This window comes from Colletotrichum scovillei (assembly GCF_011075155.1).
Source record: "Colletotrichum scovillei strain TJNH1 chromosome Unknown Contig00003, whole genome shotgun sequence".
Classification (NCBI taxonomy): Eukaryota; Fungi; Ascomycota; class Sordariomycetes; order Glomerellales; family Glomerellaceae; genus Colletotrichum; species Colletotrichum scovillei.
Window position 1 is genome coordinate 854,389 of NW_023336261.1, and position 27,388 is coordinate 881,776.

The window sequence follows — 27,388 nt, forward strand, 5'->3', positions numbered from 1 at the left end:
ACAGTGATCAAACTTCTCGGTTTAGATAACTCATTAGCTAGATATCGTCATATTTTCATTCAGTTCTGTGGCTCTTGATACATTGCAGTCAATGCATAGCTTTGATTTCGGTTGTGCAAAACTCAAAGACGCGTATTGTGCAAACTGAAAGTTGGGTTGAACATTGGCGTTAAGGCTGACGATTGGATATCTCAATGTAGCATGCACAGAGATGCACAAATCAGCCCCCTGTCCTTCTCGGCTACGGCTTTCCAGTTGCGGGGCAACAGCGACAGGATACCTTGTTCAGTAGATAATATCTTGACCCCTTTTGTGACTTTCCGCTGACTACCGCGACAATCAACGGGAAACCTCTTGGGAGCCTTAAGCCGTGGAATTGCCAGCTTACTGTCGAACTTGCATATTCCTGAGCATCTTTGCGGGCATCGCTATCGACTATACACTGTGCAAAATTGTCGTATGACAGCCGGCAATGTCTCTTTTGCATCTCCCTGTCGAGGTTCTGCAGACCATCATCTTGGAAACGATTCCCCAGTCAATCGATAATGTTGCCCTCACTTGCAAGAAGTTGTACGAAGCAAGCGAGAGGTATTTGGTACAGCACAATATTCTCAAACGCCGATTTCGTCACTTTGCCTTCGACGTGGTTGGGTAAGTAGGTTCTTCATGATGCGAGGAGGACGACGTACGATTCAATTTGTTCGCGATAACATATTAAGGGGAACAATATAGCTGACGAGGGTGTGTATGACTTATTATTATAGTCCTGACGATGACGAGAAAATTTACGGGACGGAGACCTTTGTTGTCAATAGTCTCGATCTCCTCATGAAAATTACTCACAACCCAATAATTGCTCAATACATCCAAATCGCAGATCTCAAGATTGCTTTCGGCAACGTGCAGTACCATTCAGGAGATATTTCGCACCTGCCGCCGCTCACGCGAGATGAAGATATCAAAGCACTCCGAGAATTTCTGCATGGGTCTCCTTATCTTAAGGAGATTGGCCAAGACCCCGATTTCTGGGAGAGTATGATACGGCATGAAGCTCTAGGACATGCTAAGTTCTTCTCCTCAGCTTGTTGACCCACGTGCGAGAGCTTGCTCTGCCGACTAATTGGCGTCAGCTTGGGGTACGAGGAGAAGATCCAAGCGGAGCTGGAAACGATCTTCGTACTTGGCAGGTGCTTGATCACATTGTGTCTCGTGCTAATGAACGAGACGCAAAAGATGCTGCACTGTCGAAGCTCAAAATCCTTCGACCATTTGCTAGCTCCGGTTGGAGATCTAGGCATGCATTGACCTTGAAAACACCGTTCTTGGCCATCAAGTCTCTTCGGGAAGCCTACATCGGAGGCTGTATTGCTACTGATGATGGCGAGACGGGCATACCCTTCTCACCAGAGTACTCGGACTACAGCCCACGTCTAGAAAAGCTGGAGTTAGTGGGCTGCACAATCGGGCGAGGAGAATTGCGTGCTTTGCTCTCCCGCATCCCCAACCTGAAGTCCTTACGCTACGCACATGAGACGAAATGGGACAGTTGTGGTTCGTACTTCGACCCGGGACAGGCCCTTTGCACCATCATGGAGTGCACTGGCGAGACACTGAAAGAGCTTTCGATGCACACTATGACGCGAATGGGAGCAATAGAGAGTACCCTTACCAACATGAAGGGCTTCAAGCGCCTGAAATACCTGGAGATTGATGTCGTCATGCTCATGGGGACAGAGTTCCGCAGAGATATCATTAAAGAGGAGTTCCCCTATCAACCGCTCTGCGTGCCGCTTGACGAGATAGCCGCACCAAGGTTGGTGGACATGCTTCCTCCATCGATCAAATTTGTTCGGATACTGGCGACGCCTCGGAACTGTAGGGAATCAGACCCTGGGGTGACAAAATGCCTCAGAGTTTTGTTTGATAGTCTTCGTACAGAAAGACATAGTGAAGGAAAGCTACCAAGGCTGAAGAAGGTCGTTTTCTCAGCCCTGGGGAACACTATTGACAACAATTTCCTGGACAAGTACAATGCCGGATGGGTCACGATCTCTTTGCAAGAGGGAACGGAACTCCAGCCAGACTTTGTCCCAGATTTCCACGAGCGGTTTGGGGTCCCTGCTGAAGAATATGTCGAATCCGATGAAGAAGGTATCCTACTCCCTGTCGGCAACGTCGAGCTCGAGGACAGTGAATCAGATGAGGAAGACAGTGAATCGGAGGAAGAAGATAGCGACTCTGACGAAGAAGACAGCGACTCCGACGAAGAAGACAGCGAATCAGAGGATGATCAATACTTTTAGTAGGCAGAAGTTGAATAAAGCCAACAGTCCAGGACGAGCACGCTTTGGAATGCCTACGGCGTGGAAACACCATCACGAAACCCCAGGGGGAATAGACGAGCAATCTTGAGCGACGACTTACCAATAGCAGTGACGGAATTGATCCTCGATCATCCGAGTACTCGCATCCGTATGTTATACGACTTCAGCCAATGGAATCAGTAAAGCGTAGTGCTCTAATCGGGGCAATGTACGCCGAGAATGCAAGCTGTGAACGATTGCTTGGTCGTTCATTTCCCCACACTTACAATAACTGTGGATGGAAGCGAGCTGCACCCCAGAACAAGCAAGAGGGGCACTGCATTAGTCTCTTGACCAGGTGAACGGGCATGTTGGAATTGGGGCGTCTGCAGATACGCGTATTCGTTCAGGCATAGCTTGATACAGGGGAACATCAATGAATGCATCGCAGATTCTTGCTTTGTTCCAGCTTCTGTCAACGCACGAAGCCACAGTACAAGTGCCGATTTTCGTGCAAGCGCAGAGGGGTTTACCCCACATCACCATCTTGTGAGCAACTTCAAGTACATGTACCAGACGCAAGAGTAGTCCATGAACTCGGCTGTGTGCTCTTAGGTCGTCAGTGGTAAGCTACCGTCGGGGACTGCTTGATGTTACCCAGGCCATACAAAGCGGCCCGATGTCGTCGTTATTTACACCGAGGAAACAGCCCAATATTCCTCGGTCCAATATCTTACCAATGCAGATTTCGTGCCCAGCTCTGTCTCTGTCAAGCGCATTCATTGAGCTTTGCTCTGGTATTGTTCTACTTAAATTGCGATGAATAACTTTCTATAAGTAGTCTGTTGATTTGGAGGCAATGCAAAACAACAAGAGGTCAATCTTTACGGAAACCTTTTGAAAATGACCACACTACGCCATATAGTATGCTTGCTTGGCTTACTCCTCGCTAGTTGCCAACCCATCCGAGGTTCGAACTGCACACGATCCCCAGATGACTTCCTCCGCCCATCATCCCGAGAGCGCCCAAAGTTCAGATACTGGCTCCCAGACGCCAGTGTAGACGCCGGAACTGTGGAAGCAGACATAAAGGCGGCTGGTGATATTGGAGCTGGGGGTGTGGAATTCTTGCCGTTCTACAATTATGGAGGAGAACTTGGACCTGCTCCAATTGGGGTAAATTGGTCTACCTACGGCTTTGGTACACCTGCTCACCTCAATCTCTTCACATCGGCTTTGAAAGCCCATAAGCATGCGGGGCTGGTCATGGACTTTTCGCTTGGGCCGAATCAAGGACAAGGCATTCCGGCTCATCCTGACGATGAGGGATTGCAGTGGGACTTGGTATGTACATGCAAAGCTTCCACAACTCTCGGCCATGGAACCAACTGAGTCCATTTTACTGAACTCTCTACCCAGGTCTCCTTCAGCCAAGCTACTTCCAATCGCGGCTTTCTCAACGAGACAATTCCCGGCTGGGGTGACGGACAGCTGGTCGCTGCCGTGTCCGCTATCGTGGTATCTCGAGCGAACATTTCTTACAACATCACTGGGGTCACCGGCGTGACGACTGTGTCTTATGAGGATCTTGTTTTGCGAGACAGATCTCTCACAGACATTACCTCAAGTGTCTCGGGAGATGGGATACTGTCCTGGAAGCCCGCTAGTTCTCCAAATAATGTATCTGACCACGAGCTGTTCTTTTTCTACGAAAAGTTGTCTCATAATCAGAACCTGCACTTCCTTTCGAATACAACGAAAACCATTTGGGACAATGGCTCGTATGTCGTGGACCACTTTAGCGCCCAAGGAGCTCGGACAGTGCAGGCCTTCTGGGAGCAATATCTGCTTACCGACGAGCTGAAAGGACTTTTGAGAGAGGTTGGAAATCATGGTATGATGTCTTCCCACCACAATGGCAGTCTTGCCAGCTGACTTTGGCGTTACTTTAGGATGGGAGGATAGCATCGAAATTCACTCAAATATTTCATGGACCCGCTCGCTTCCAACGAGGTTCGAAGAAATGTTCGCACACAACTTGAAGCAATACCTGCCTCTCGTGATGTTCGGCAACAATAACATCAATCTCCAGAGTACTTCCCCAGGAACTACGCGCTGTACTTTGGACCGACCGGATCAGGGACAGGGTTATGTCAACGACTATCGTGAGACTCTGGCAGCGGGGTATCAAGAGTACCTCGCCACACTTTCACAGTGGCTCCATAGTCTGGGAGTCAAAGGACTTTCATCCCAGCCATCTTACAACCTACCCATGGACATGGAAGCTTCGATCCCATTTGTCGACGCTCCGGAGTGTGAAAGTCTTCAGGGGCATGACAACGTCGACGGGTATCGGCAATTCTCAGGTCCAGCAAATCTCGCGCGGAAAAAGATCATCTCCATCGAACTTGGCGCGGTTTTCGGAAGAGCGTATAGCTACACTATTCCAGAGCTGCTCTTTGCGGCGAATCGCGCAGTTGCTGGTGGTGTGAACCAATTCGTCATTCACGGGCAGTCGTACAGCGGCAACTATCCTCAAACAACATGGCCAGGGTACACAGCATTCATCTACTACGTCTCAGACCTCTATTCACCCAAAAGACCAGACTGGAATTACGGCCTTCAGGCAGCCTTGGAGTACATGTCGAGGTTGCAGCATATCCAGCAACAGGGTGTTCCGAGAACCGATATTGCATTCTATAACAAACAGTCTGCTACTGATCCAAACTTCGGAACGGTGTACGAGCCAACAGATTTGATTGACGAAGGTTCGTGATATCATAGGTTGACTTGAGTCATAGGTGGGCCACTGACGAATGCTTAGGTTGGTCATACACTTACCTTTCACCGGACAACTTTGATCTACCCCAAGCATACGTCGAAGGCGGTGTTTTTGCACCTCAAGATGCAGCATATCAAGCCATTGTCATACTCGGATCCCAGAACTTGACGCGGCTCTCACTTTCGAAGCTGGAGAGTTTCATGGAAGCTGGGTTGCATATCATCGTGGCTGGTTCAGTCCCGGGGGTGTACCCTTCAGAGACGCAGGTCAATCCTGGCCATACTTCTCCTGGCAATGACTTGATTCAGCTTCTTAACAATCCAAACGTACATCAAGTTGCAGAGGGCGAGATATCCCAGAAGCTTCACGACTTGAATCTCAAGCCACGAGTTGGGGTAAGAACAAACGGCACGTGGTATTCCACATGGAGAGAAGACAAAGAAAGTGGCATCGCCTACGCCTACATACTTGGTGACTTAGTTCCAACGACTGGGGAGGTGGTAATCCAATCCAAAGGCATTCCCTACTTCTTCGATCTCTGGACTGGGGCGCGTCAACCGGTTCTGAACTACCGGACCAGCGGATCTACAACCACTATCCCACTAGAACTCGGAGGAAACCAAACAAAGGTCATCGCGTTCGCTGGCGAAGCAATCCGTGGTACTACGACACCAGCCATTCATGCTACCGAATTTTCATCAAACATTGTCGGCTACGAAGCAGTGGATGACGGCTTTAAAGTGCGTGTCGCTGCGTCTTCAGATCCGGCACTCGTCAGATTGTCGACCGGCACCGAAAGCACTCATATCAGCCAAGCCCCTGAACCCTTTGAGTTGGGGTCGTGGACTCTGCTTCTTGAGCACTGGGAAGCTCCAGAAAACTTCAGCGATGCAACTGTCATAGCTGTCAAGCGCAACACGACCCACCAACTCGACAAGCTAGTCTCCTGGGTCGATCTTTCCTCTGCAACGAACACGTCTGGAGTTGGCTACTACTACACGAACTTCACCTGGCCGCCAGCATCGACTACTGACAGTGCTCACGACGCGTCTTTTGGTGCATACGCCAAGTTCCCGCCTGTGCTAGATGCGATCACGGTCTACGTCAATGGCGTCAGATTGCCTCCTCTGGACTTGACCAACCCTATTGCGGATGCCACCTCGTACCTGGTGGAAGGAAACAACCAGATTGTCGCCGTTGTCCCAGGTACAATGTGGAATTACCTTCGGAGTATCCTGCCTGAGATTAGGAGCTCTGGTCGAGAGTTTTCGGCATTCGCGGCTCTCCCCAAGACCGACAATGGATTGGTTGGTGTTGTAAAGGTTGTGCCCTTTGAGATTATCCATCTGAAAGCTTAGGAGGTAATCTTCGGGCAAGGGGATAGCGAGTATGCGGGAGGAACTCAGAAAGATTTCGATCAGGTGCTAGATGTCCCGAGAAGTATCAGGCTTCGGTCAGTCATTAGATATATGCAATGATATGACAACTGTATATGAGATTTCTTTCGATGTTGGGTGAACAAATCATGCAACATCATCATTTTTTTTGCCGTCACACAAGATATCTAGACCAAATGTGGTACTATCCCCGCTTAGTTCGTTCCTTCATTCACTCATGTGCTCGGCCTATGCACAGCCTGTTCCAGGTCATACGACGTTCCACCAAGAATATGGTTTGCGTATAGCCTAGCGTTAGAGCCAAGAGACCGCGCTGTCTAATCTATAAAGCTTCATGTTGAGATAAGCCTGCGTGAAGATGTGCAAGGTAAAAGAAGTCATCAAATTGATGATTGCTCCTAGAACACTGTGCTAGCAAGATCGAACTCCAACCAGCTGCTTAAGTAGGTATACCGAGACCCGCAACGAAGTCGACCAGAACAACAGCTCACTAGCATTCGGCCCAGAGAGCTAACGATCGGCACAGTGTTGGGCGTGAATATGTTACGAGGAAGTTGCCGTATCCCATTTCTATACGTGGAGTCTACCCCGCTTCGGCATCCCAGCCAATCAGACTGCCAGCAGTACGCGTGTTTGACTAAGACGTCAATTAACCCAGCCACGACGTTATAGCCGGTTGCTACCTGGCTCAAGTTCAACACGTATTGTGACGTAGAGGTTCTTAATGGAATGGACTTCCGGGAGATGGAAATCTTGGAAAAGTTTCGGCGCGACCCCATATTCTTCGGGTCAGAAGCGGGGCCGACTGGAACTGCCGGACCGATCATCTCAAGACGGTTATGTGGAGGTGAGAAAAAGACAAGGGATTAGCCAGGTCTGGTAGGTAAAGTACGCTATGATCTTCTCAGAAGTTCGCTTTCTCGAAATGATCCTGCGATTGACATAATCGTCCAGCAAACATTGAGTCTGTCGTTTTCTTATTTGCACGGGTGCATATGCAGGTCCTCGTAATCGCATTCTATGCTACGCTGATCCTGGGACTGGAACTCTGTACATGCAACTTCACCTCCAATTGTACAAATACGCGGATGACAAGGCGAGGTATGCGTCACCGGTACTTCACTCTTATTCTCTTCTGCTTATATGAACATCTCAAAGTAGCGTATAGCACACGACTCGACGGATCTGCGGGCAATGCCGCGTCTTGCTTGACGTGTGGCTCAGCAATCTAGGCCTCGCTACATCGGGGAAGCTTTCAGCCTGCTTCACCATATCCGCTCCTATTCGATTTGAGTATATCGCATCGGAAAGGATGCCATGCTCAGGGGCCACAATAATCTCGGCCCGTTGGATATCGATTTGAACACCATGGGGCATGGAGCAAAGACATTTTGTCAGTACCCCGCAATATCTAAAGCGAAAGCGAGGATACATGTTGAATGCTTTAGACGAGTCAATGTGGCTTGGTAATGTAGCCGGAAATTAAGGTACTACTATGAGAACCATATCTATTTTGTTGTCAGAAATTCGGGAGAAGCAGAAATATAAGACGTATTCTTGTTTCAACCAGATTTATCTCTTTCATCCGAAAACACCAAATTGTTTGCAATTGAGAATTCGAGATGAAGCTGTCCTCTTTTTTGGCTGTTGCTAGCCTGTTCTTTCTACCGCCTACCAATGCTGTCCTCAGCAAATCCCATGTTAGGTCCACCAATGTCACTCAAGATCTAGTCAGATGGGATGAACACTCACTCTTCATTCGAGGAGAGCGTATCGTCATCTTATCCGGTGAATTTCACCCCTGGCGTATTCCTTCGCCAGGCTTATGGTTAGACGTGCTACAGAAGATCAAGGCGCTAGGTTACAACGCAGTGTCATTCTACGTCAACTGGGCCTTGCTCGAGGGCAAACCAGGCGAGGTACGCATGGACAATGTGTTTGATCTTCAACCTTTTGTCGACGCTGCCGTCGAGGCTGGGCTATATCTGATCGCACGGCCTGGACCCTACATCAATTCTGAGCTCTCCGGGGGCGGGTTTCCCGGGTGGTTGCAGCGCAACAAGGGAGAACTGAGATCAATGGCTCCGGACTACACCAACGCAACTGAGAACTATATTTCAAGCGTCCTTCGTGTCATCTCGGCGGCTCAAATAACTAACGGTGGACCTATCATTCTGGTTCAGCCGGAAAACGAGTACAGCCTAGCGGTCGGAACTGCCAACCCGGTTGAGTCGACCAAGCTATTGGATCCAAACTACATGGTCTTCATGGAAGACCAATTTCGACGAAATGGTATTGAAGTTCCTTTGATTGGCAATGACGCCGTGCCTCTAGGAAACTGGGCACCTGGATCCGGGAAAGGAGAGTTGGACATCTACGCGCATGATGCTTACCCTTTCTACAGAGGATGTAAGTACTCCAATGACCGCGCCAGTAATGTCTGCTGATTGAGTATTAAGGCGATCATCCCACGGATTGGACTGATCTCACTCCGTTGAGTCTGACGTATACGTATCAAAATCATCTGCAGCAGAGCCCAAGCAGCCCCTATGCCGTATTGGAGTATCAGGGAGGCGCTCCCGATCCATGGTAGATTCATCGCACCTCACTGTGTTTCTCAAAGATATTTGTGCTGATTGATGGTAGGGGAGGTGTTGGCTTGGATAAGTGTGCAGCAAAGATCAACCAGGACTTTACCCGTGTTTTCGTGAAAGAGCTTGTGTCTCGCTCCATCAAGATACTCAACCTTTACATGGCATGTCCCCCCTCCCTTTCATGTATCAGCATATCATTAACCCGACGAACAGACGTATGGAGGAACGAACTGGGGTAACATGGGCCACTCAGAAGGCTATACGTCCTACGATCACGGCGCTTCTATCAGAGAGAACCGCGGGATCGATCGGGAGAAGTACAGCGAGGGCAAGATTGAAGCACATTTCCTGCGTGCCTCCGAGGCCTATCTCACAGCGATTCCCCAAAACGCCACGTCGACCGAGTTTGTTAGCACCCCAGACCTACGCGTCGTTCCCATCGTAGGGGACAAGACTCGTTTCTACGTGGTGCGCCACACCGATTACACCTCCCTCAACCGCACGTCCTACAAACTTAATGTGCCGACGTCTGCCGGCAACATCTCTATCCCTTTACTGGGCGGAGAGTTGTCTCTACATGGGCGAGACTCCAAAATCCACGTTACGGATCACGAGGTCGGTGGCACTAAGTTGATCTACTCGTCGGCGGAGATATTCACCTGGAAAACCTACGGAAGCAAGACATTGCTCATCTTGTATGGGGGTGATGACGAAGAGCACGAGTTTGCAGTGCCATCCTCCCTAGGAAAGCCGCATTTCGAAGGCAGCAACGCCACGACGCGCACTTACGGCAGCTTCAGAGCTATTCACTGGCTGGTCCAAGAAAGAAGACAGGTTGTGCATTTCGAAAACGTGGAGATTCACCTCTTGTGGCGCAACGATGCTTACCGACATTGGGTCCTCGACCTTCCCGATGCTAACGATGGACTGATCAAACCCACTCTAGGGAAATCGTCAATCATCGCCAAGGGGCCCTACCTTCTGCGGAATGCCACTTATGCGGACAACGTTCTTCATTTGACGGGAGATTTCAATGCTACTACAACTCTCGAAATCCTAGGCGGAATCCCTTCCAACAGCTCGCTTAGCTTCAATGGCCGCCCCCTCTCCAACGCCCAATGGAAGAATGGCAGACTCCAAGCTGAGCTCGTCTTCAAGAGTCCGGCCCTCAACCTTCCGGCATTCTCCGAACTGCAATGGCGTTCGATCGATTCACTCCCAGAGGTCTCCAACAACTACGAAGATTCCGCTTGGACCGAAGCAACGCTAGAGCAAAGCAACAACCCTCGCAATTTGACGACGCCTACATCACTTTACTGCAGTGACTACGGCTTCCACGGTGGCTCACTCATTTACCGAGGCCACTTCACCGCGACCGGCAACGAATCATTCTTCAACGTAACGACAGCAGGCGGGTTTGCTTACAGCCACTCGGTCTGGGTCAACGAGATCTTCCTCGGGTCCTTTGCCGGAGATTCTCACACCGCCAACTCAACGCAAGTCTTCGATCTGACCAGTTTGAAGCTCGTTGGCCCTTCAGTCTTCACTGTCGTTATTGACCATATGGGCATGAGCATGAACTTCTGGGCACGGTCCGACTGGATGAAGCTCCCACGCGGCATTGTTGACTTTTCACTTGGTGGTCATCAGCAGACCGACGTGAAATGGAAGCTCACCGGTAACTTTGGAGCCGAAAGCTACATAGACAAGACGCGTGGTCCGTTGAATGAGGGTGCATTCTATGCCGAAAGACAAGGCTATCATCTTCCAGGGGCACCCACGTCTGACTGGGCTCCAGTGGCACCATTCGAAGGCATCAAGACAGCCGGTGTAGCCTTTTATAAGACGGAGTTCCCCTTGGATATGCCAATCGGCTACGACATCCCTCTAAGCTTTGTCATCTCGAATGTGACGGCTTCAACTGGAGCGTCAAGCCTTTTCCGCGGGCAGCTTTTCGTCAACGGGTACCAATTTGGCAAGTATGGTGAGTTATAACCTTGAAGCTCCCACCTTTGATATCATTACCGTATATCTAATGGCCACGCAGTCAACTATCTCGGCCCGCAAACGCGCTTCCCTGTTCCAGAGGGCATCCTCAACTACAACGGCAACAACACGGTAGCACTTACTCTTTGGGCTTTGGACGGATCGGGTGCACGTCTTGAAGGATTCGAGTTGGCAGTGGACCACATCATACAGTCAGGCTACCGGAAACCTGGGCAAACATCTCAACCGTCGTGGTTGGAGAGAGTTGGGGCGTACTAAAGAGATCTCCTCTGGAGAGCCCAACTCTTCATTTCAGTGTAAATTATTTTCATCCTCTACTTTAGCTCCTGGTCGTGGCTTCTGGAGCGATGTTTCTTCGACCGGGCAGTGTTGAAGAGCCTACTTGTTAGTACCTCGGCTTCTTCGGAAATCGTCAAGATAGGCACAGAACTTTTGTCGCGAAATAAATCGTGCCCATCAACTGCTATGGAAATGATCGACGGGCTGAAAGCAGTTGCATATGGTGTTGAGGCGCAGCCGTTGTCAACCGCACACATTCAAGACACCAACCGGCTCCGGGGAACGGACGTAAAACAGGGCGACCGATTCTGCCTTGCGCGCCCTTTCAGGGCATGTCAATGAATCTACGCATGACCTAAGAACTCCTCTCTCGGGCGGTGTGCATACCATCGGCTTCCGGGACGCTAAACCATATTCTCTTACCGCAGCTTCGGCCCCGTGGCATTGAGTGCTGCGACTAGGTGAATCCGGGCTTAGCGGCGCGGAATATGCGCCGCTGTCTGGGCTCACAAGCGACTTGGCAGGCAGTTCCTGAGATGTTATGCGCGACCCTTGCATTTCAGCTCTTGAGAGATAAATGCTCGACCACCGTCCACGTCCCGTCATCGACGTCTGGCGAAGCCCGGAGAACCATTTCGTATCAACAAACAGAATTGCAATATGCCGCCCGTCTTTGAAGATCCTTGGCCCAAGGAGAGAGTCAAAAGTTCGCTTCAACTCGCCGCAGCAGTAAGTGACCGCAGGGTTTCGAGGGATGATCCATGTCTGATCTTGATGACTATGTAGAGCCACATCCAGCTCATTGAGATTTTCCTGAAACTCATACCGCACTTCAAACATGATGATGCGGGCGGTATCCACGACGAAGCTCTAGCATATTCGGAGTGGCGCTATGTGTGTTACATCCGCTATCTGCGCATCTATGGTGTTGCGCCCCATGATTATCCACCCCCTTGGTGAGTTCCCGTGTTCAGATTAAATTCGATGTGTTGACTGAGATTATTCGGTAGGGATGTTGCCATCATCTGGTACTGCCATCTCCTATCGCCAGGCAAATTCCACCGGTATCTTTGGGATGGAGGGTATCGCGACTACGGCTTAAACCATCATCACTTCCCAGTGAAGCGCCTACTAGAACTCTATAACTCTGGCACATGGTCCGACAAAAAGGCTCAGAAGAAATGGGGGTCGTATAACTTGAGAGATGACAGTCACAAGCTGCCTTTCCAACTGTGGCGGTATCCGCCATGGCAACCCGAACGAAAGTCGAAGCTACTGTCACGTTTTTCGAACAAGGAGCCGTGTATGCATATCAAAGCTGACCCGGCGATCAAGACACACGATGTTGATCAGCAAGCCTATTGTACCATTGTGGGGAAGAGAGAATGGACATTGTCCGAGTGGACGGATATGAGGATCGGGAAGAGGCAAGACGTCTGTCTCAAGAAGAACCTACACAGCCGGGACGGAGAATTGTGTCAGTTGGCACCCTGGCCCACTCTCGACGACCTGCGAGAGACCTTGAACAGTCAGATTGCATTTTGGAAGACGGTTATTGAAGCAAAAGAGAGCGGTGCTTCTTTTGTCACGGGTCTCGGCCGCTCAATTGGCGAGTACGAACAGTTCATCAAGTTGCTTGGAAGGCCTGCCGAAGGAACCTTTACCTCACGCCCAGTGGAATACGACATGGACACAATCTTTCGGCCCAAGTCAGGAACCCACCTGTTGAGAAGCCGCTGCATTGTACCCCCAACCCTAGCCATCGATCTTCTTTGGCATACACATCGGCTTTACCCAGGCTCTTACTGGGTGTGGAGCTTTAGCGTCGCCAGGAGGCTCATCGACTATGAGCATGTCACGTCGGCCGCTGCAGCACAACTATTTTTGCAAGACACGAGGAACGAATGGACGAAGAAGTACAGCAAAGACTGTCCCAGAGATCCTGTCATGGACAACTTGGGAGTAGACGGCTACGTCCCCGATGCGGCAGCTGTTCAACCTGGTCATCCTGCCAAAATTCAGGCAAAGTTCGTCCTCGGTGGCACTAATCCTATTAGGAGGAGAAAGAGACGCACAAAGGGCGAGTATTTCGTCTTCGACGGAGTCTATGTCTCTTTCGATAGTGGTGATTGCGGTGGAGGGGATGGTGGTGGTGGTGGCGGCGGCGGCGGCGGGGATGGAGGATGCGGCGGTGACGGTGGTGGTGGAGGAGGCGGAGGTGACGGTGGAGGAGGATAGCATTGATGAAATGGGATTTGCATATTCTGAGGCAGCTACTATTTGAGATGTGGCATTATCATTATTATGATGCAGTTCTAGCTGGTTCCAGGATGGGCGTTTTTAGTCTCAAGCCAGTGTATGTTTGCTGAAGAAGTCCATAATATATGAAGACGCATTGTAGGATGCCGGACCATCTCCGTGCTCCTTGTTGTCCGCATTCACCCCAGTGTAGGGCCAACTATGGTCAACATCATGCTCATAGACGTGGGTGACGAGGCCCTTCTTGTCACCTGTTCCCCAGCGATACATCTGTGCACGAGAGGTGATATTCTTCTCGCATGCCTTCTCGTCAAGTCCATCACGGAGGGCCCATTCGGTTACCCAGTGAAAGACGTCAGGCAAGCAAGCGCCGCGACGGCTAGGATTGCCTTCGTAGGGAATAGTTCCATCGATTCCACCGTGAAACTCAATGAGAGGTATGTTGGACCTTCCGGGGTTGCACGGAATATCGACGGTCTTGGGATTGCAACCCTCTGCACCCTCGATGTAGTAAGAGCCAGAGACGGGGGCAAAAGCAGCGAAGCGCGTTGAGAGTTCTTTGTGGCAGGCAGCATAGTTGACAAAGCCGCCCCCGTTGGATTTTCCAGTCATGAAGACGCGATTTGTATCGATGCAATAGGTTTTCTCGAGGTCGTCCAAGACGTTGCTGGTGTACTCAATGTCGTTTCTCTTGGTGATATTAGGAGTGCCTTCCCATCGTTCCTGAAATATCACGTCAGCCTCTTTCGTGAGCTTCTCCGACAAATGTTGCTTACCTCGTATCCGCGTAGATAGACGACGATGTGATCAGTATTGAAGTACGGCGTTTCCAGGCGATCAAGATCTCGCTGAGACTCTGGTGTTCTAGTTCCACCATGGTAGGAGAATATGATCGGGTTGTTGGACTTTGTAGAGTACTTCGGTGGCAAGAATAGGAGATAGTCTCGAGATCGGCCGTCTTTGTCGGTGTAAGGAATTGTGTACTCGTTCCCTGGTGCACGCCCCTTTGGTAGGGTCTTGGTGCATTCAGCAGATGCGGTCTCACCCCTTGTTGTTGTCGTCAAAGCTGCCACGACAGATGCCGACGTGCTGAGGGCCAGCGTCAGGATACGTGAAGAAACCATGATGAGGTCTGTCCTCAGAGATAAGGCGATGATAAGGAAGGCGGGAGAAGAAGCGTCTATCATAAACAAAAGACACTCAACTCAGAATAACCTACGATTCATCATGGGAACCTCTATGAAATATATACGCAATCGCGGATCATAACAGCCGGAGTAGGATCAGCGCTACCCGGGCCTAGTTGTCACTAAAGCCTTCTGGGTCTCACCATGTGCCGACAGAGATTACGAGAACATAGGGTGATCGTCGCCAGGTGTAAGCACGTTTCCCTAAAGGATCGCTAGGCACCTGCTTAACTCCCCTAGAAGACCCTCTCAAATTGGAGAAATATTCCTTTTCAGGGCACCTCGTCGCGCGTTTGTTGGGCTTATCCACCGGAGAAGACCTCAGCCCCCCGGGATTTGACCGCGAAGGATGCAGAAGAAACCTTATTATTCCCCGCCTGCACGCGACTCGGATCTCAAATCAATTGACGAGCTCGGGAATACGGCATACCTCCATAAAGCCACTGCTCTACGGTTGATGGACACCGCGTTTAATTACGCTCCTACCTACCGCATCTATGTAGTTCCGCATTGTCAGCGTGCTGAGCAGGTCGAGCGATGACGGAACAACTGCTACGTTCACCTCCGAAATCTTTCAGACTGGACATTCTGAAGTTGGTCTAATCTATAAAGGATGAAGGATGTCTTCGGATCTTGTCCCTTGAACAAGTCATTGTTCGTAGCCTATGGTGTCTGGTTCGTAGTGACCTCAAATGGCCCGCGCGCTTAGGCTCCATATATTCACAGTGATCACATCCCTCCGCCCGCGCAAGTCAAGGAATGGATGCCGCAAGAGAAGGAGAAGCAGTTGATCCCCAGGCAATCAACGCTTTCTTAAATTATAGTAATGTACTAAGAGATGTTCGAAGTGATTGTGGATTCGCTGCCACTAGGAATCATCCCAGCATACTCGGAAACATAGCGGGAACATAAACTTGATTCGGACGAATGGCCAGATGCCGGGTCACTTTTACCTCATTCAGCGTCTGTAGCTGTGAAAAAAAAAAAAAAACTCCGCTCCGCAACGCCAATTTAAGCCCAGAAATGCGCGGAGTTGAGCAATTGACAACGGTCGATCTTCAATTTTACTACGGGATGATGGACATATAAATATTCGGCGATGTTTAAGCTTTCCAGATTAATCAATCCAAACTTTACTCGAGCAGCCAACCTAGTACCAAATAGTTCTCAACTCGACGGCAGAGACCGATGCGACTGATGATGGGTGACACCATGAAAGCTTGGCAATATTCTGCCATCGACGGCAGGCTCGAGGATTCCCTTGTCCTCAACAAATCAGCGCCCATGCCGAGCTCCTCGACCTTAGGCAAAGATGAGCTCCTCGTCGAAGTCATCAGCGCATCGCTCAACCCAGCAGACTACAAAGTCCCCGAGTCAACTATCATCGGACGTCTCATGGTCGCACGACCCGCTACGCCTGCCATGGACTTCTGCGGCCGCGTTGAAGCCACACATCCGACAAATTCCAGCTTTCAAGTCGGACAAATTGTATTCGGTGGATATGCTGGTGTTGGCCAAAAAGGCACGTTGGCAGAGTACATTGTCATCTCAGGAGCTCACTGCGCACCCCTCCCGGATGGCATAGACCCTGATCAAGGCGCGGCGGTTGGCACGGCAGCGACAACAGCCTGGCAGTCTCTGATACCGGATACACTACAGCCTGGCGGCAAGGTGTTTATCAAAGGAGGGAGCGGCGGTACAGGCACGTGGGCTATTCAACTAGCGAAAGCCTTGGGTGTTGAGGTTGTCACGACGTGCTCCACCAAGAACATCAAGCTCTGCCGAGAGCTTGGCGCGGATGAAGTCATTGACTATAGGAAGGATGACATCGTATCAAAGTTGAAGGACCGAGGAAAGGTCTTTGATCTCGTCATTGACAACGTGGGCAACAGTCCCGAGCTGTATGACAGCAGCAGCGCTATCTTAAAGCCCGGTGGGACCTTTGTCATGGTAGGCGTTGGAGAAAGTCTCACACTTTCAGGATCGTTCTCGATGTTGAGTAAGATGGTTTGCCCAAAGATTATGGGTGGACAACAATTTTATTTCGTGCGGATGCAAAACAGTCCGGACTTCTTCCGACGAATTGGCGCGTTGATGGCAAAGGGAGACTCCAAGGCGGTGATTGATTCAACGTTTGGGTTCGATCAGGTCCCGGCCGCTTATAGACGACTACGGGATGGACATGCCAAGGGCAAAATAGTTGTTCAAGTTGCGAAGGTCAAGGGGAGCGGCAGTTCAGATTGATTAAGTCAAACCCCCCACTTCCCGGCACCCCCCTGTTTCTGGCACCCACAAAAACGCGAAAATCCACCACAACGCAATGCCCACCCCCAACCTCCTTTTATCACAACATTTTCAATTCGAGTCCAAATGGGCTCATTTTTTGCACATACCTTCTTCTATATCTAATGCCTCAATATACCGAAGATCAGCTTCGTCAGGCTCTCGAGGACATCTCAAACGGCAAGAGTCAAAAGAGAGCCTCATTGGAGTATGGGATACCACGATCAACCCTCCAACTACGTCTCCAAGGTGGTCAGACTAGGAAAGTGGCTTTGCTGACTGGCAGAGGCTGTCTCCTGACCAGGAGAGTAAGCTGGCACAATGGGTTCGCATTCAGGCTTCGCTGGGCCTCGCACCAACGCACCAACAGGTGAAGGAATTCGCAGAGCGAGTTCTGGCTGCTGCTGGGGATACCAAACCATTAGGAAAGGCTGGATCTATGCCTTCGTGAGAAGGAACCCTATCATTAAGGTTCAGAGAAGTCGTTCCATCGATTCTAGACGCGTTAATGGGGCATCTACTGAGGTCATTAGGAACTGGTTTAAGTTCCTTGCTATCCCTGAGATCAAGGACATCAAACCAGCCAACAGATATAATATGGATGAGACTGGCATCCTCGAGGGTCAGGAGCTAATGGGTTAGTGCTGGGCATGGCTGAGACGACGTCTGTTCGCAAGAAACAACCTGGGTCGAGGGCATGGGTCTCTATCATTGAGTGTATCTCAGCCTTGGGTAGGGCACTTCGTCCTCTTATCATTTTCAAGGGAAGACGGTCCAACAACAGTGGTTTCCATTACATCTGGTTCCATACGATGGGTGGGAGTTTACAGCAACAGATAATGGCTGGACTACAGACTTAACTGCCATTGAATGGTTAGAGAAGGTGTTTATCCCACAGACTATGCCCGAGGCTGAGGGCGAGGCTCGACTGTTGATTGTGGATGGGCATGGGAGTCATACGACGACAGACTTCATGTGGAATTGCTATATTAACAATATCCATTTACTGTTCTTACCACCACACTCCTCTCATGTCCTCCAGCCACTTGACCAGTCTGTCTTCAGCCCTGTTAAGTCAGCCTATCGGAAGGAGCTCGGTTACTTGTCTCAATGGAACGACTCTACCATTATAGGTAAAAGGAACTTCCTGGACTGTTACCAGAAGGCTCGACTTGCTGGTCTATCAGTCTCGAACATCAGAAGTGGTTGGAAGTGGACTGGTCTACACCCTGTAGCGATGGTTAAGCCCCTGATGAACCCTATGGTATTACCTGAGCCTTCTGCTAAGCCCACCACACCCAAACCAACCAGTCGGGGCAAAAGCGATGCCATAATGGTCAACAAACTACCCCTGTTGAGCCATGGGATTCTGCTTCCTCTGCAGTGGTCTGGTCGACACCCAGGAAGCTGGCAGAGCTCAGCGGTCAACTGCACTTATACACCCAACTCGACAATGATACCAGCACTCAACGGCTGCTGTTCAGGAAGGTGAAAAAAGGCTTCACAGAGCAGGCCTGGCAACTGGCAGCTGCCCAGCAGCAGCTGGCTCGGCTCACCTGAGGGCTCTGTTACCAACGCTGCAGTTAGGAAGAGGAAGACTGTTCAGATCGATCCCAACACGAAGTTTGCGAACATCAGGGATATCCATCGGGCTCAAATCGAAGCGGGTGAAAAGGAGGTTATTACGGCTGAATCCAGCGACTCTGAATGCCCTAGTGAGGCTGGCAGTTGTATTGTAGTGGGTGTGGTTGAGGATCAATAGTTAATAGTAATGAGGAGGTTGGGTTGTGATCCCATCGTTTTTGTGGGTGCCAGAAACAGGGGGGTGCCAGGAAGTGGGGGGTTTGACTTAATTGATTGAATACAGCCCAATGGATTTAATGTGGAGGCACAAGTGGTATTACTTCAGTCGCGGGGTATCAATATCCCCGCTCCATAGGATTGAAGATGGAATTGAGTTGAGCATGGATTTCCAGGCCATATTTGTTCGTTTTGTAGTTCAAAAAAGTTTTCTTAACTCAAATTTACCCCTCGGATCTTGAAATACAACTCGATTGTACTGAAGACATTCAAAATTTTCTGATCCATGAATGTCAGCCCTACTCGTCCCCTTTCTCCTTCGTCCTGGCCCATCTTCAAAAGCCCCTATTATTCGGGGCCAAGGTCATCCACTGCTACCCCGGGTGGTCGCATTAGACAAGGAAATTGACCTCCAAAGAATGGAGATGCCCGGTACTTCAATCACCGGCATTACGCATGTGAGTGCAAGCTTATGACTTCTAGAAGCATTCGAAATGGGCCAAACATGGAGTTCCCGTAATGCCTACCCAAGATAGCCAGTGCGAGCCACAGTTGAATCCGAGGACATCCGCGCAAAGTCCCACCTCAGCCCGACGTGCGTCGGTCGGTATCCGGGTCCGGGGTACGGTGAGTGACTCAGGCCGTCCGCGGAATGTCAGCATCCAATCACAACGCGCTCTGTCCGAGATCTTTCCAAAGTCCCAAATCCGACAGCAAGGAGCTAGAATTATAGACTAGTTGTCCCAAGGCTTACGTTACGACCTTGGCGAGTTGCTGAGCCTCGATTCTGGAGATCATAATCTTCCCAGAGGGGATGAGATTCTGGGTTTTCAGAGTCTCACTATCATGAAAGACTTATAAAAACCATCTTCGGTCGCCAATAGCCATAACAGGTATCATGTTCGACACCCTCAACAATTACATCAGCTCTCACCTCAAATTACGATTGGCCTGGTCACCACGAGTTTTACAAGCTCAAATCCCTATCGCGATGTCTCTGTCCCTCGCTCAGAACTGTGTGCCGAGCACCTTCAGCCCGGCCCTCTACGGAGCTGAGATTTTGTCGCTCGAGGCAAACCTAGTCACCAACTACAGCGCCTCCGTCCCCTCGGCATTCCGATACACCTCCCCGGCCGTCCAACTGACGAACGCTACCTTTTGCAATGTGACCATCACGTATACGCACCCGGGCCAGAACGACAACCTCGTCACCGAGGCATGGCTTCCGGAGAACTGGAACGAGAGATTCATGGCCGTGGGCGGAGGAGGCTGGGTCGCCGGCCGCTTCTTCTTGAGCTACAACGCAATGAACGGAGCCATTGCAGACGGTTTTGCGACCATCACGACGGATGCTGGCCTCGGATCTGCGAATGAGCCTAGTCCGTGGGCATTGAACAGCCCTGGCAACGTTAATTTGTACAACCTGCAGAATTTGGCATCCGTTTCCCTTAAGGACGAGGTAATTATCAGTCGCACGTCTCAAATGACACGCTGTAAAGCCCATGAGTGCTGATTACAAAATCTCCAGGCCCTTATCGGCAAGTCCTTGATCAAGAGCTACTACAGCCAGGACCCCCAGTACTCTTACTGGGCCGGCTGTTCCCAGGGTGGACGACAAGGGCTCATGCTTGCCCAACGCTACCCCGACATCTACGACGGCATCGTAGCGGGCGCCCCGGCAATTAACTGGAACAAGCTGGTGAGCTTCGTCTACTGGCCCCACCAAGTAATGAACGAGCTTGGCGCGTTCCCTTACCCTTGCGAGTTCGACGCCATCGTGAACCAAGCAACCTCCGAATGCGATCCTCTTGATGGCGTCACGGACGGAGTCATCTCCGACATCGCAGCCTGCTTCAAGTCTTTCGACCCCTTCTCTGTCGTCGGCCAATCGATCACCTGCGCCCAGAAGAACGGAACCCAGCAGATCATCTCAGAAGCCGCTGCGACGGTTGTGAATGCTACGTGGCATGGCCATGTCACCGCGGATGGCCAGCGGCCGTATCACGGTATCTTGCCTGGAGCCGACTTTACGGGCAACAAGCCGACGTCCTTCAGCCAGCCGGGAATTGTGATGACGAGCTGCAATGAGAAGGGCTGCACAGATGAACCGTCTAACCTCGGTACTGCCTGGTTCAAGCTCTTCATCGCCAAGAATGAGACCTTTGACTTGACAAATATGAGCCGCGAGGAGTATGATGCGCTGGTGTACTCTGGTCGCCAGCAATATGAGTCGGTTGTCGAGACCGCCGACCCCGATCTGAGACAGTTCAAGGCAGCCGGGGGCAAGATGGTGACCTTCCACGGTTTGGTACGCATGCATCACCAGAATTGTGTAACATGCAAGTAACGAGCTAATCTTCTGTCTGCAGGCTGACAACATCATCCCGCCCGGTGGTACCGAAGACTACTACAAGGCAGTGAACGAGGTTATCCCTGATATCCAGGACTTCTACCGCTACTTCGAGGCTCCCGGCTTGGGCCACTGCTTCGGTGGTGTGAGCGGGACCCCGACTGGCCTCTTTGAGCAGCTGCGCAACTGGGTTGAGAACGGCACTGCGCCCGACCAGACGCCCATCCAGATCTCTGTCGGCAATGCGACGCACAACCGTATCCTTTGCCCGTACCCCGAGAAGTCGGTCTTCAACGACGGCTGCGGGGATGCTTCCAAGGCCGAGTGCTGGTCTTGTTCCGAAAGCCCCGTCAAGTCCACCACCAAGAGGGCTGCGCCAATGTTCCACGGGCTTTAATAGTGCCGTCTCAATAGTGATGCAGGTTCTACTTGACAAAAGTATTCTTCTTTTCCATTCATCACGAGGTTCCCAGAGACTTGCTGCGCGATGAGATTTACTTTTCACTTCTTCCATGTACATTATATACCTAAAATACATACATACTTCCTAGTTTACAATGCTGAACTACCTTATTCGGTCATAAATCTAGTCAACTTCGCTCATCGTCATTCCCTGACTTTCATGCTATGTCCATTGTTTCGCCCTCCTTCAACATCTCATTCGGCCATTCCAGCCATTCTTTCCAGTAAGTCCCAAGATGATCTGAAGTTGCCCGAATGAGAAATTCTCCAGAATTGCCCACAGCCCAATAATCTTTCGCCCAATGTAGCAACACGGCATAATAAGATAACAAGACCAGAGCTTCCGGACGTCTTTGTTGAAGGAGTCTTATGTACTCCTGTGACACTCGAACAGGCCATTCCTGAATGACGACGAGCCTGCGACTTTCATCCGAACGTACAGAATCGAAGAGATACTGCAGAATCTTAACAACGCCTATGTAAATACCCCTCGTTTGTTCATTCATCTCATTTTCATTTAACCGCTGGAGCAAGCCATCACACTCGTTGCCGTGTAGGACTTGTGTGCCATTCTCCATAGAATATGCCGGGTTGTGTGGAAGGATCTTTTGCATGTGGCCATGGAACTTTCCCATGGCTTCGGCGACAATGCCACGGATTCCGTGATGGAGCGTCAGACACTGAACGAGCTTGTCGAGCACCGTAGGTATCGAGGTTGCTGCGGCGAAAGCTTCGAACAAGGTCTGCTGACCAAGTAGAAGGCTGAAACAGAAGAGCGCCATGACGTTGTCTTCGTTAACTTGCAGCCCACCGATTTCCAGATGCCCTATGGCTCTCGTTTGGAGGCCGGTAGCTTGGGTGAGATACAACGCCTTTGTTTCTTCGTCATTGGCGACTGTGCTCTTGTAGGCGGCGGTGAAGGCCAGGACCTGGTCCATCAAATATGGCGCCTTCAACGCTTCAGAATACATCAGACGCATCATTGGGCCCATTTCGGACTGCAGGGAGACGAGGACATCCGTGAGAGCCCCCCTAAAGAAGAGGAGCAGATCGAAGTGGAACAAGCTGAAGCGTTCGGAGAAGAAGTCATCTGACAACTCTGATAGATTCAATGACGTAGTCGCGCCGTGGGGATCTGGTACTGCTGAGGGCAGTGGTAAATGACGACTGGAGGAAACCGAAGATTGCGGGCTCGGAGCTTGAGGAGTGGACAGGTGTGCCGGTGTCTGGGCTGGTGGCGTCGGTAGACTGCTGACCAGCTCTCGGTAAGAACAATTTCTTCCCGCGGTCTTGCATCTAATACAAATCGGCCGCGACTCATCGCATTTGACCTTTCGTTCTTTGCATTCTTTGCATCCAAGGCGGGACTTTCTGTGCTTTGGCATTGTGGATATAAGACAGGCTCGGATCTGAACAAAGCGAACGTTCGGACTATGATGCTCTGGGATTATTGGATCCGGGAGCGAGTGAATGGCCAACTGGGAAGAAAAAGCAGACAGAGAAGAAAGTTTAGTGAATTGCGTTTCCGAGCGTCAGATCGGAAAGTGAAGAGTATGTATGGGCGAGATGGGCACTGGAGACATAAGAGGCGAGGCGAAGAGGACTTGATATCGGGTATGGCATCGTATTGGCGTATTAGTTCCGAGGTATGAGGCTGAGGCCAATCGCATTCATCTCTGTCCGACAGGTTATCCACATCGAATTGGCCGCTAGTCAGCTTTATGCTTTGGATCCCTCCAAGCTTTACCGCAGAGGGCGCAACTTTTGTCGGGTTATTATAAAAGTGGGAATAGTGATCTCCCGAGACCTGATATTGATGAGATGCAAGCCTCAGGGGTAATTCTGAGCTGCATTGAAGGCATACTCACGTTGAGTCTCCTGCTTTTTGGGAGAACTGAATCATGTGAAGTAAGTGAGCAAGGAGGGAGAGGCCATGAGAGTGAGATGAGAATGAGCTGCATTGATATCTGTGCAGACCAAGATGCCTTTAGGACTATATAGGACTAGCGTGACCATGGAACCCCACCGACCGGTGTTCAGCCGAGTGGCCCCGCCTCTCCGCGCCGCGTCCCGCAGCCTTGCAGCTCGCAGGAAAATTTCTTGACAAGAGCTTCTGCAGTAGGCGGGCGCAAAAACTCCACCTGCATTGTACGGACGATGAGAACGTCCGCCACCTCAATTCGAACATGGCGACCGACGATGCTCCTCAACCGGTCGGCGGTGCTCCCGCGAGGCAGCCTGCCGACCTCCCGACTGGCGACAAGCCGTCAATTTCATCAGAGTCCCGCGCAGATGGCTCAGCTCAGCCCGGTGCTGCAGTGGAAAAATCACAGGAGGGCCGACGCGGCGACAGGCGCGACGACAACAGGAGAGGCGGCAAGTCGCGCGGGCCGAAGCGGAAGCACGACGTCGGCCGGTCGGCGTGGAGGTAAGCTCTGTCCTTGTCGATTGACTTGTTATTTGTGTTTGCAACTCGCGCCAACGATGTCTAACCAGGGAATAGCCGTGAGGCCACCGACAAGCGCGGACGCAATGCCGAGTACCAAGAATTCAAGCGCAGAAAGGTAGACAAGGATGGCAACCCCGAGACCACCGAAAACCCTTTCACCGCCGAAGAGATCGCCGCCGAAGGTCGCAAGCCGAAGCGAAAGGTCGCCGTCATGGTCGGATACTCAGGCACAGGCTACAAGGGCATGCAGATCAACAACGAGGAAAAGACAATCGAGGGAGACTTGTTCAAAGCCTTTGTTGCTGCTGGAGCCATCTCAAAGGCCAATGCCGACGACCACAAGAAGTCGAGTCTTGTCCGATGCGCGAGAACCGACAAGGGCGTCCACGCTGCTGGCAACGTCATCAGCTTGAAGCTCATCATCGAAGACGAAGACATTGTCGAGAAAATCAACGCCGCCCTACCCGATCAGATCCGTGTCTGGGGTATCCAGCGTACCAACAACTCCTTCAGCTGCTACCAGACGTGCGACTCGAGATGGTACGAGTACCTCATGCCGACATACTGCCTACTGCCCCCTCATCCCGACAGCTGGCTGTGGAAGCAGCTAGTTGAGGCCGCGAAGGAGAAGGGCTACTACGAGGAGTTCTCAAAGAAGCTCGCCGATGTTGAGGGATACTGGAGAAAGGTTGACGAGGAGGACATCAAGCCGATTCTGGACAAGCTCGATCCCGAGACCAAGGCCAAGGTGATGGAGCGAATCCACGCCGACGAGGATGCGACCGCACAGACGGACGAGGCCAAGCCCGCCCCCGAGACGAAGACTGAGGAGACACCAGCCGAGCCCGCCCCCACCGAGGAGAACAAGGCCCCCGCAGAGGTCCCCGAGGGAAGCGTCAAGCCCAGAAACCGCGACCTCACCCCCCTCGACTTTGCCTTGCGCGACATCAAGGCCGCTTACATTGCAGCCAAGAGACGCTACCGCGTCACCCCCGAGCGCCTCGCCCAGCTCCAGGAGGCCCTGAACATGTACTGCGGCACAATCAACTTCCACAACTACACCGTCCAGAAGAGCTTCAAGGACCCGTCAGCCAAGCGCCACATCAAGTCCTTCAAGGTCAACATGCAGCCGATTCAGATTCGCGACACCGAGTGGGTCTCCACCAAGGTCCACGGCCAGAGTTTCATGATGCACCAGATTCGCAAGATGGTCGGCATGGCTTCCCTCGTCGTCCGTTGCGCCACCCCACTGGAGCGCATCAAGGAGAGTTACGGTCCCACGAGGATCGCCATTCCTAAGGCTCCTGGTCTGGGTCTTCTTTTGGAGCGACCCGTGTTCGATGCCTACAACAAGCGGGCGGCGGATAACTTTGGCAAGGAGACGATCGACTTTACGAAGTACGACGAGAAGTTGCAGGCCTTCAAGGATAAGCAGATCTACCAGCGCATCTTTGAGGTTGAAGAGCAGGAGAACACGTATGTGACCACCTATCGTTTCTATGCAACACATTTACTGACCATGCATTCAGCTTCCACATTTTCTTCCAGCAGGTGGATAACTTCAAGTCTGACTACTTCCTATGGCTCACGGCCGGCGGCATCGAGGCTGGAGGGGTTCGAACCGGAAAGGAGGAGAAGGGAAGCAAGACCCTCGAGTCGGCGCTTGGTGACGAAGACGAGAACCCTGTCAACGGTGACGGTTAAGTCAGCTAGATCAGCCGACAGAGTTGCTGGATGTGGAGGATCAGGGTGGACAGCGCAGCGGCGACTGCTCATAGAAAATGATACAATAGAATCAAAAAAGCACAAAATTTCCCTTTCCGTCCTCTGTATACGGGTATCAGCATTGCGTGTCCTGAGACACGTTGTCCTCATCTCGGGAACCCCAAGCCCAAATGCCAAAGCATGCAAATCGTAGTTTTCGCCATTCTCCCTCCGACTTCTCAAGTCAATCCATCATCCCGTGCCTACGCAGCGCCACCAGCCCCATTCGGAGCCGTCGGAGCAGCAGGCGGGGGAACCGCAGCCGCAGCAGCAGCAGCAGCACTCTCTCCAGATGCACCATCCGCGCGACCCATCGGCACCCATTTGCCCTCTGCCGCGGCTGCAATGCCAGCAAAGCGCGTCTCCTGGATGGCGTTGAGGAGCTCCGCGCACCGGACCACGTCAGCCTGAAGCTTGTCCGCCTGGATGCGCGCGTCGCCTTCTCCCTGGCCTAGCTTGCCGAACAGCCAGAGCTCTTTCAGGCGGCGGCTAAGCGCGAGGAGGTCTTTGATTGATGTGTGCTGCGATCTCATAGTCAGCCGCTGTGTGTTGTTGTCCTTTGTAGAATTAGGCGCAATCGGGGCACTGTGTTTGGCTGCCTAGATTTCACGAAAGGTTGGGGGTAAAGTGGTGAGTGGTGGCATACCAGTCCTTCGAATTCCATCTGCATCGACATGCCCGTCACAGCGACCGTCTGAGGCTCAACGTTCTTACGCTCCCCTTCGGCTTGGATCGTTGCGAGCATTGTGAGCATGCGGAAGCGGGAGAGTACGTCGGCGATGAGCCGATTGTGCGTGTCGAGCAGATTTGATGAGTCTCGTGAGGTGTCCATGTTGGCGGGTTTGCGAGGTGTCGATACATGTAAGAGGGACTTTGTGAGGATGGCGGCGTTGGAGGTGAGGTGAGAGGTCAGAGCTCCTGCTGAATCTTGAATCCCTGGTGGGGCGGTGTGGTGGGGGTTCCTCGGTGTGTGCAGTGACCATGTGGTAGCCTCACCGAGGCCCTACACCGAGAAGAGTCGGTGAGCAGCAGTATAGCTCTCTCGGTGGCATGAAAAGGAGCCAACAATCAGTATGTACGCTAACACAGTTCAATAGACAGAAGATACAATCTTATTGTTGAAGCATTCAATCATAGTTGACAAAATCGATCAAACCCCAGGTCTAAGGAGCCGTTCCAAACAGTGAGCTTTGGCTGGAGTCAACGTTCTTTGTCGAATAACACAATGCACATTAACAAGGGCTGCTGAGTGAAGTTCACAACCTATCGAATCATCTCATTGAAAGATTCCAGAGGTCTCAATATCTCCAGTGATTGAGTATAAAGTGCCAGTGCGAGTTCTCAGACCAGAATCCCGTCTCATCAACTCATTTCCTACATACATCTCAAGCTCGACTCAGATACAGCACCTTAGGCTGAAAGCAAACGACTCAGGTGAGCAACATTTACCTTCAAACACTCCAGCAACCTAA

At 51.4% G+C, this 27,388-nt stretch overlaps 9 protein-coding genes across 9 annotated transcripts; 6 read left to right on the forward strand and 3 right to left on the reverse strand.

Moving 5' to 3' along the window:
• Positions 1 to 472: 472 nt before the first annotated feature.
• Positions 473 to 6,443, forward strand: HER10_EVM0010199 (uncharacterized protein; the record flags this gene model as incomplete). The annotated part of the gene is made up of 7 exons (XM_035479667.1): positions 473 to 643; positions 733 to 1,033; positions 1,069 to 2,114; positions 3,336 to 3,647; positions 3,723 to 4,197; positions 4,256 to 5,071; positions 5,128 to 6,443. The coding sequence occupies 7 exons, from the start codon at positions 473 to 475 to the stop codon at positions 6,441 to 6,443; spliced, it is 4,437 nt and encodes a 1,478-aa protein (XP_035336458.1).
• Positions 6,444 to 8,104: 1,661 nt separating this feature from the next.
• Positions 8,105 to 11,341, forward strand: HER10_EVM0006885 (glycosyl hydrolase family 35; the record flags this gene model as incomplete). The annotated part of the gene is made up of 5 exons (XM_035476458.1): positions 8,105 to 8,891; positions 8,942 to 9,071; positions 9,129 to 9,237; positions 9,290 to 11,060; positions 11,124 to 11,341. The coding sequence occupies 5 exons, from the start codon at positions 8,105 to 8,107 to the stop codon at positions 11,339 to 11,341; spliced, it is 3,015 nt and encodes a 1,004-aa protein (XP_035336168.1).
• Positions 11,342 to 11,985: 644 nt separating this feature from the next.
• Positions 11,986 to 14,821, reverse strand: HER10_EVM0005259 (uncharacterized protein). The gene is made up of 2 exons (XM_035474881.1): positions 14,398 to 14,821; positions 11,986 to 14,344 (listed from the first exon to the last, which is right to left on the reverse strand). The coding sequence occupies exons 1-2, from the start codon at positions 14,806 to 14,808 to the stop codon at positions 13,709 to 13,711; spliced, it is 1,047 nt and encodes a 348-aa protein (XP_035336014.1). The 5' UTR covers positions 14,809 to 14,821; the 3' UTR covers positions 11,986 to 13,708.
• HER10_EVM0008980 (uncharacterized protein) lies at positions 12,023 to 13,600 on the forward strand (the record flags this gene model as incomplete). Its single annotated transcript, XM_035478485.1, has 3 exons — positions 12,023 to 12,091; positions 12,149 to 12,318; positions 12,373 to 13,600. The coding sequence occupies 3 exons, from the start codon at positions 12,023 to 12,025 to the stop codon at positions 13,598 to 13,600; spliced, it is 1,467 nt and encodes a 488-aa protein (XP_035336345.1).
• Positions 14,822 to 16,008: 1,187 nt separating the features above from the next.
• On the forward strand, positions 16,009 to 17,052 carry HER10_EVM0002678 (zinc-binding oxidoreductase; the record flags this gene model as incomplete). Its single annotated transcript, XM_035472380.1, has 1 exon — positions 16,009 to 17,052. The coding sequence occupies one exon, from the start codon at positions 16,009 to 16,011 to the stop codon at positions 17,050 to 17,052; it is 1,044 nt and encodes a 347-aa protein (XP_035335771.1).
• A 2,687-nt stretch (positions 17,053 to 19,739) lies between these two features.
• Positions 19,740 to 21,638, forward strand: HER10_EVM0012207 (uncharacterized protein; the record flags this gene model as incomplete). Its single annotated transcript, XM_035481606.1, has 3 exons — positions 19,740 to 20,350; positions 20,420 to 21,199; positions 21,261 to 21,638. The coding sequence occupies exons 1-3, from the start codon at positions 19,790 to 19,792 to the stop codon at positions 21,636 to 21,638; spliced, it is 1,719 nt and encodes a 572-aa protein (XP_035336646.1). The 5' UTR covers positions 19,740 to 19,789.
• Positions 21,639 to 21,861: 223 nt separating this feature from the next.
• Positions 21,862 to 23,216, reverse strand: HER10_EVM0011093 (Upc2 protein; the record flags this gene model as incomplete). The annotated part of the gene is made up of 1 exon (XM_035480533.1): positions 21,862 to 23,216. The coding sequence occupies exon 1, from the start codon at positions 23,086 to 23,088 to the stop codon at positions 21,862 to 21,864; it is 1,227 nt and encodes a 408-aa protein (XP_035336539.1). The 5' UTR covers positions 23,089 to 23,216.
• Positions 23,217 to 23,826: 610 nt separating this feature from the next.
• Positions 23,827 to 25,955, forward strand: HER10_EVM0008898 (tRNA pseudouridine synthase A). Its single transcript, XM_035483078.1, has 3 exons — positions 23,827 to 24,131; positions 24,200 to 25,628; positions 25,682 to 25,955. The coding sequence occupies exons 1-3, from the start codon at positions 23,861 to 23,863 to the stop codon at positions 25,854 to 25,856; spliced, it is 1,875 nt and encodes a 624-aa protein (XP_035336336.1). The 5' UTR covers positions 23,827 to 23,860; the 3' UTR covers positions 25,857 to 25,955.
• Positions 25,956 to 25,966: 11 nt separating this feature from the next.
• HER10_EVM0004166 (uncharacterized protein) lies at positions 25,967 to 26,798 on the reverse strand. The gene is made up of 2 exons (XM_035473818.1): positions 26,563 to 26,798; positions 25,967 to 26,437 (listed from the first exon to the last, which is right to left on the reverse strand). The coding sequence occupies exons 1-2, from the start codon at positions 26,746 to 26,748 to the stop codon at positions 26,120 to 26,122; spliced, it is 504 nt and encodes a 167-aa protein (XP_035335909.1). The 5' UTR covers positions 26,749 to 26,798; the 3' UTR covers positions 25,967 to 26,119.
• Positions 26,799 to 27,388: the final 590 nt, after the last annotated feature.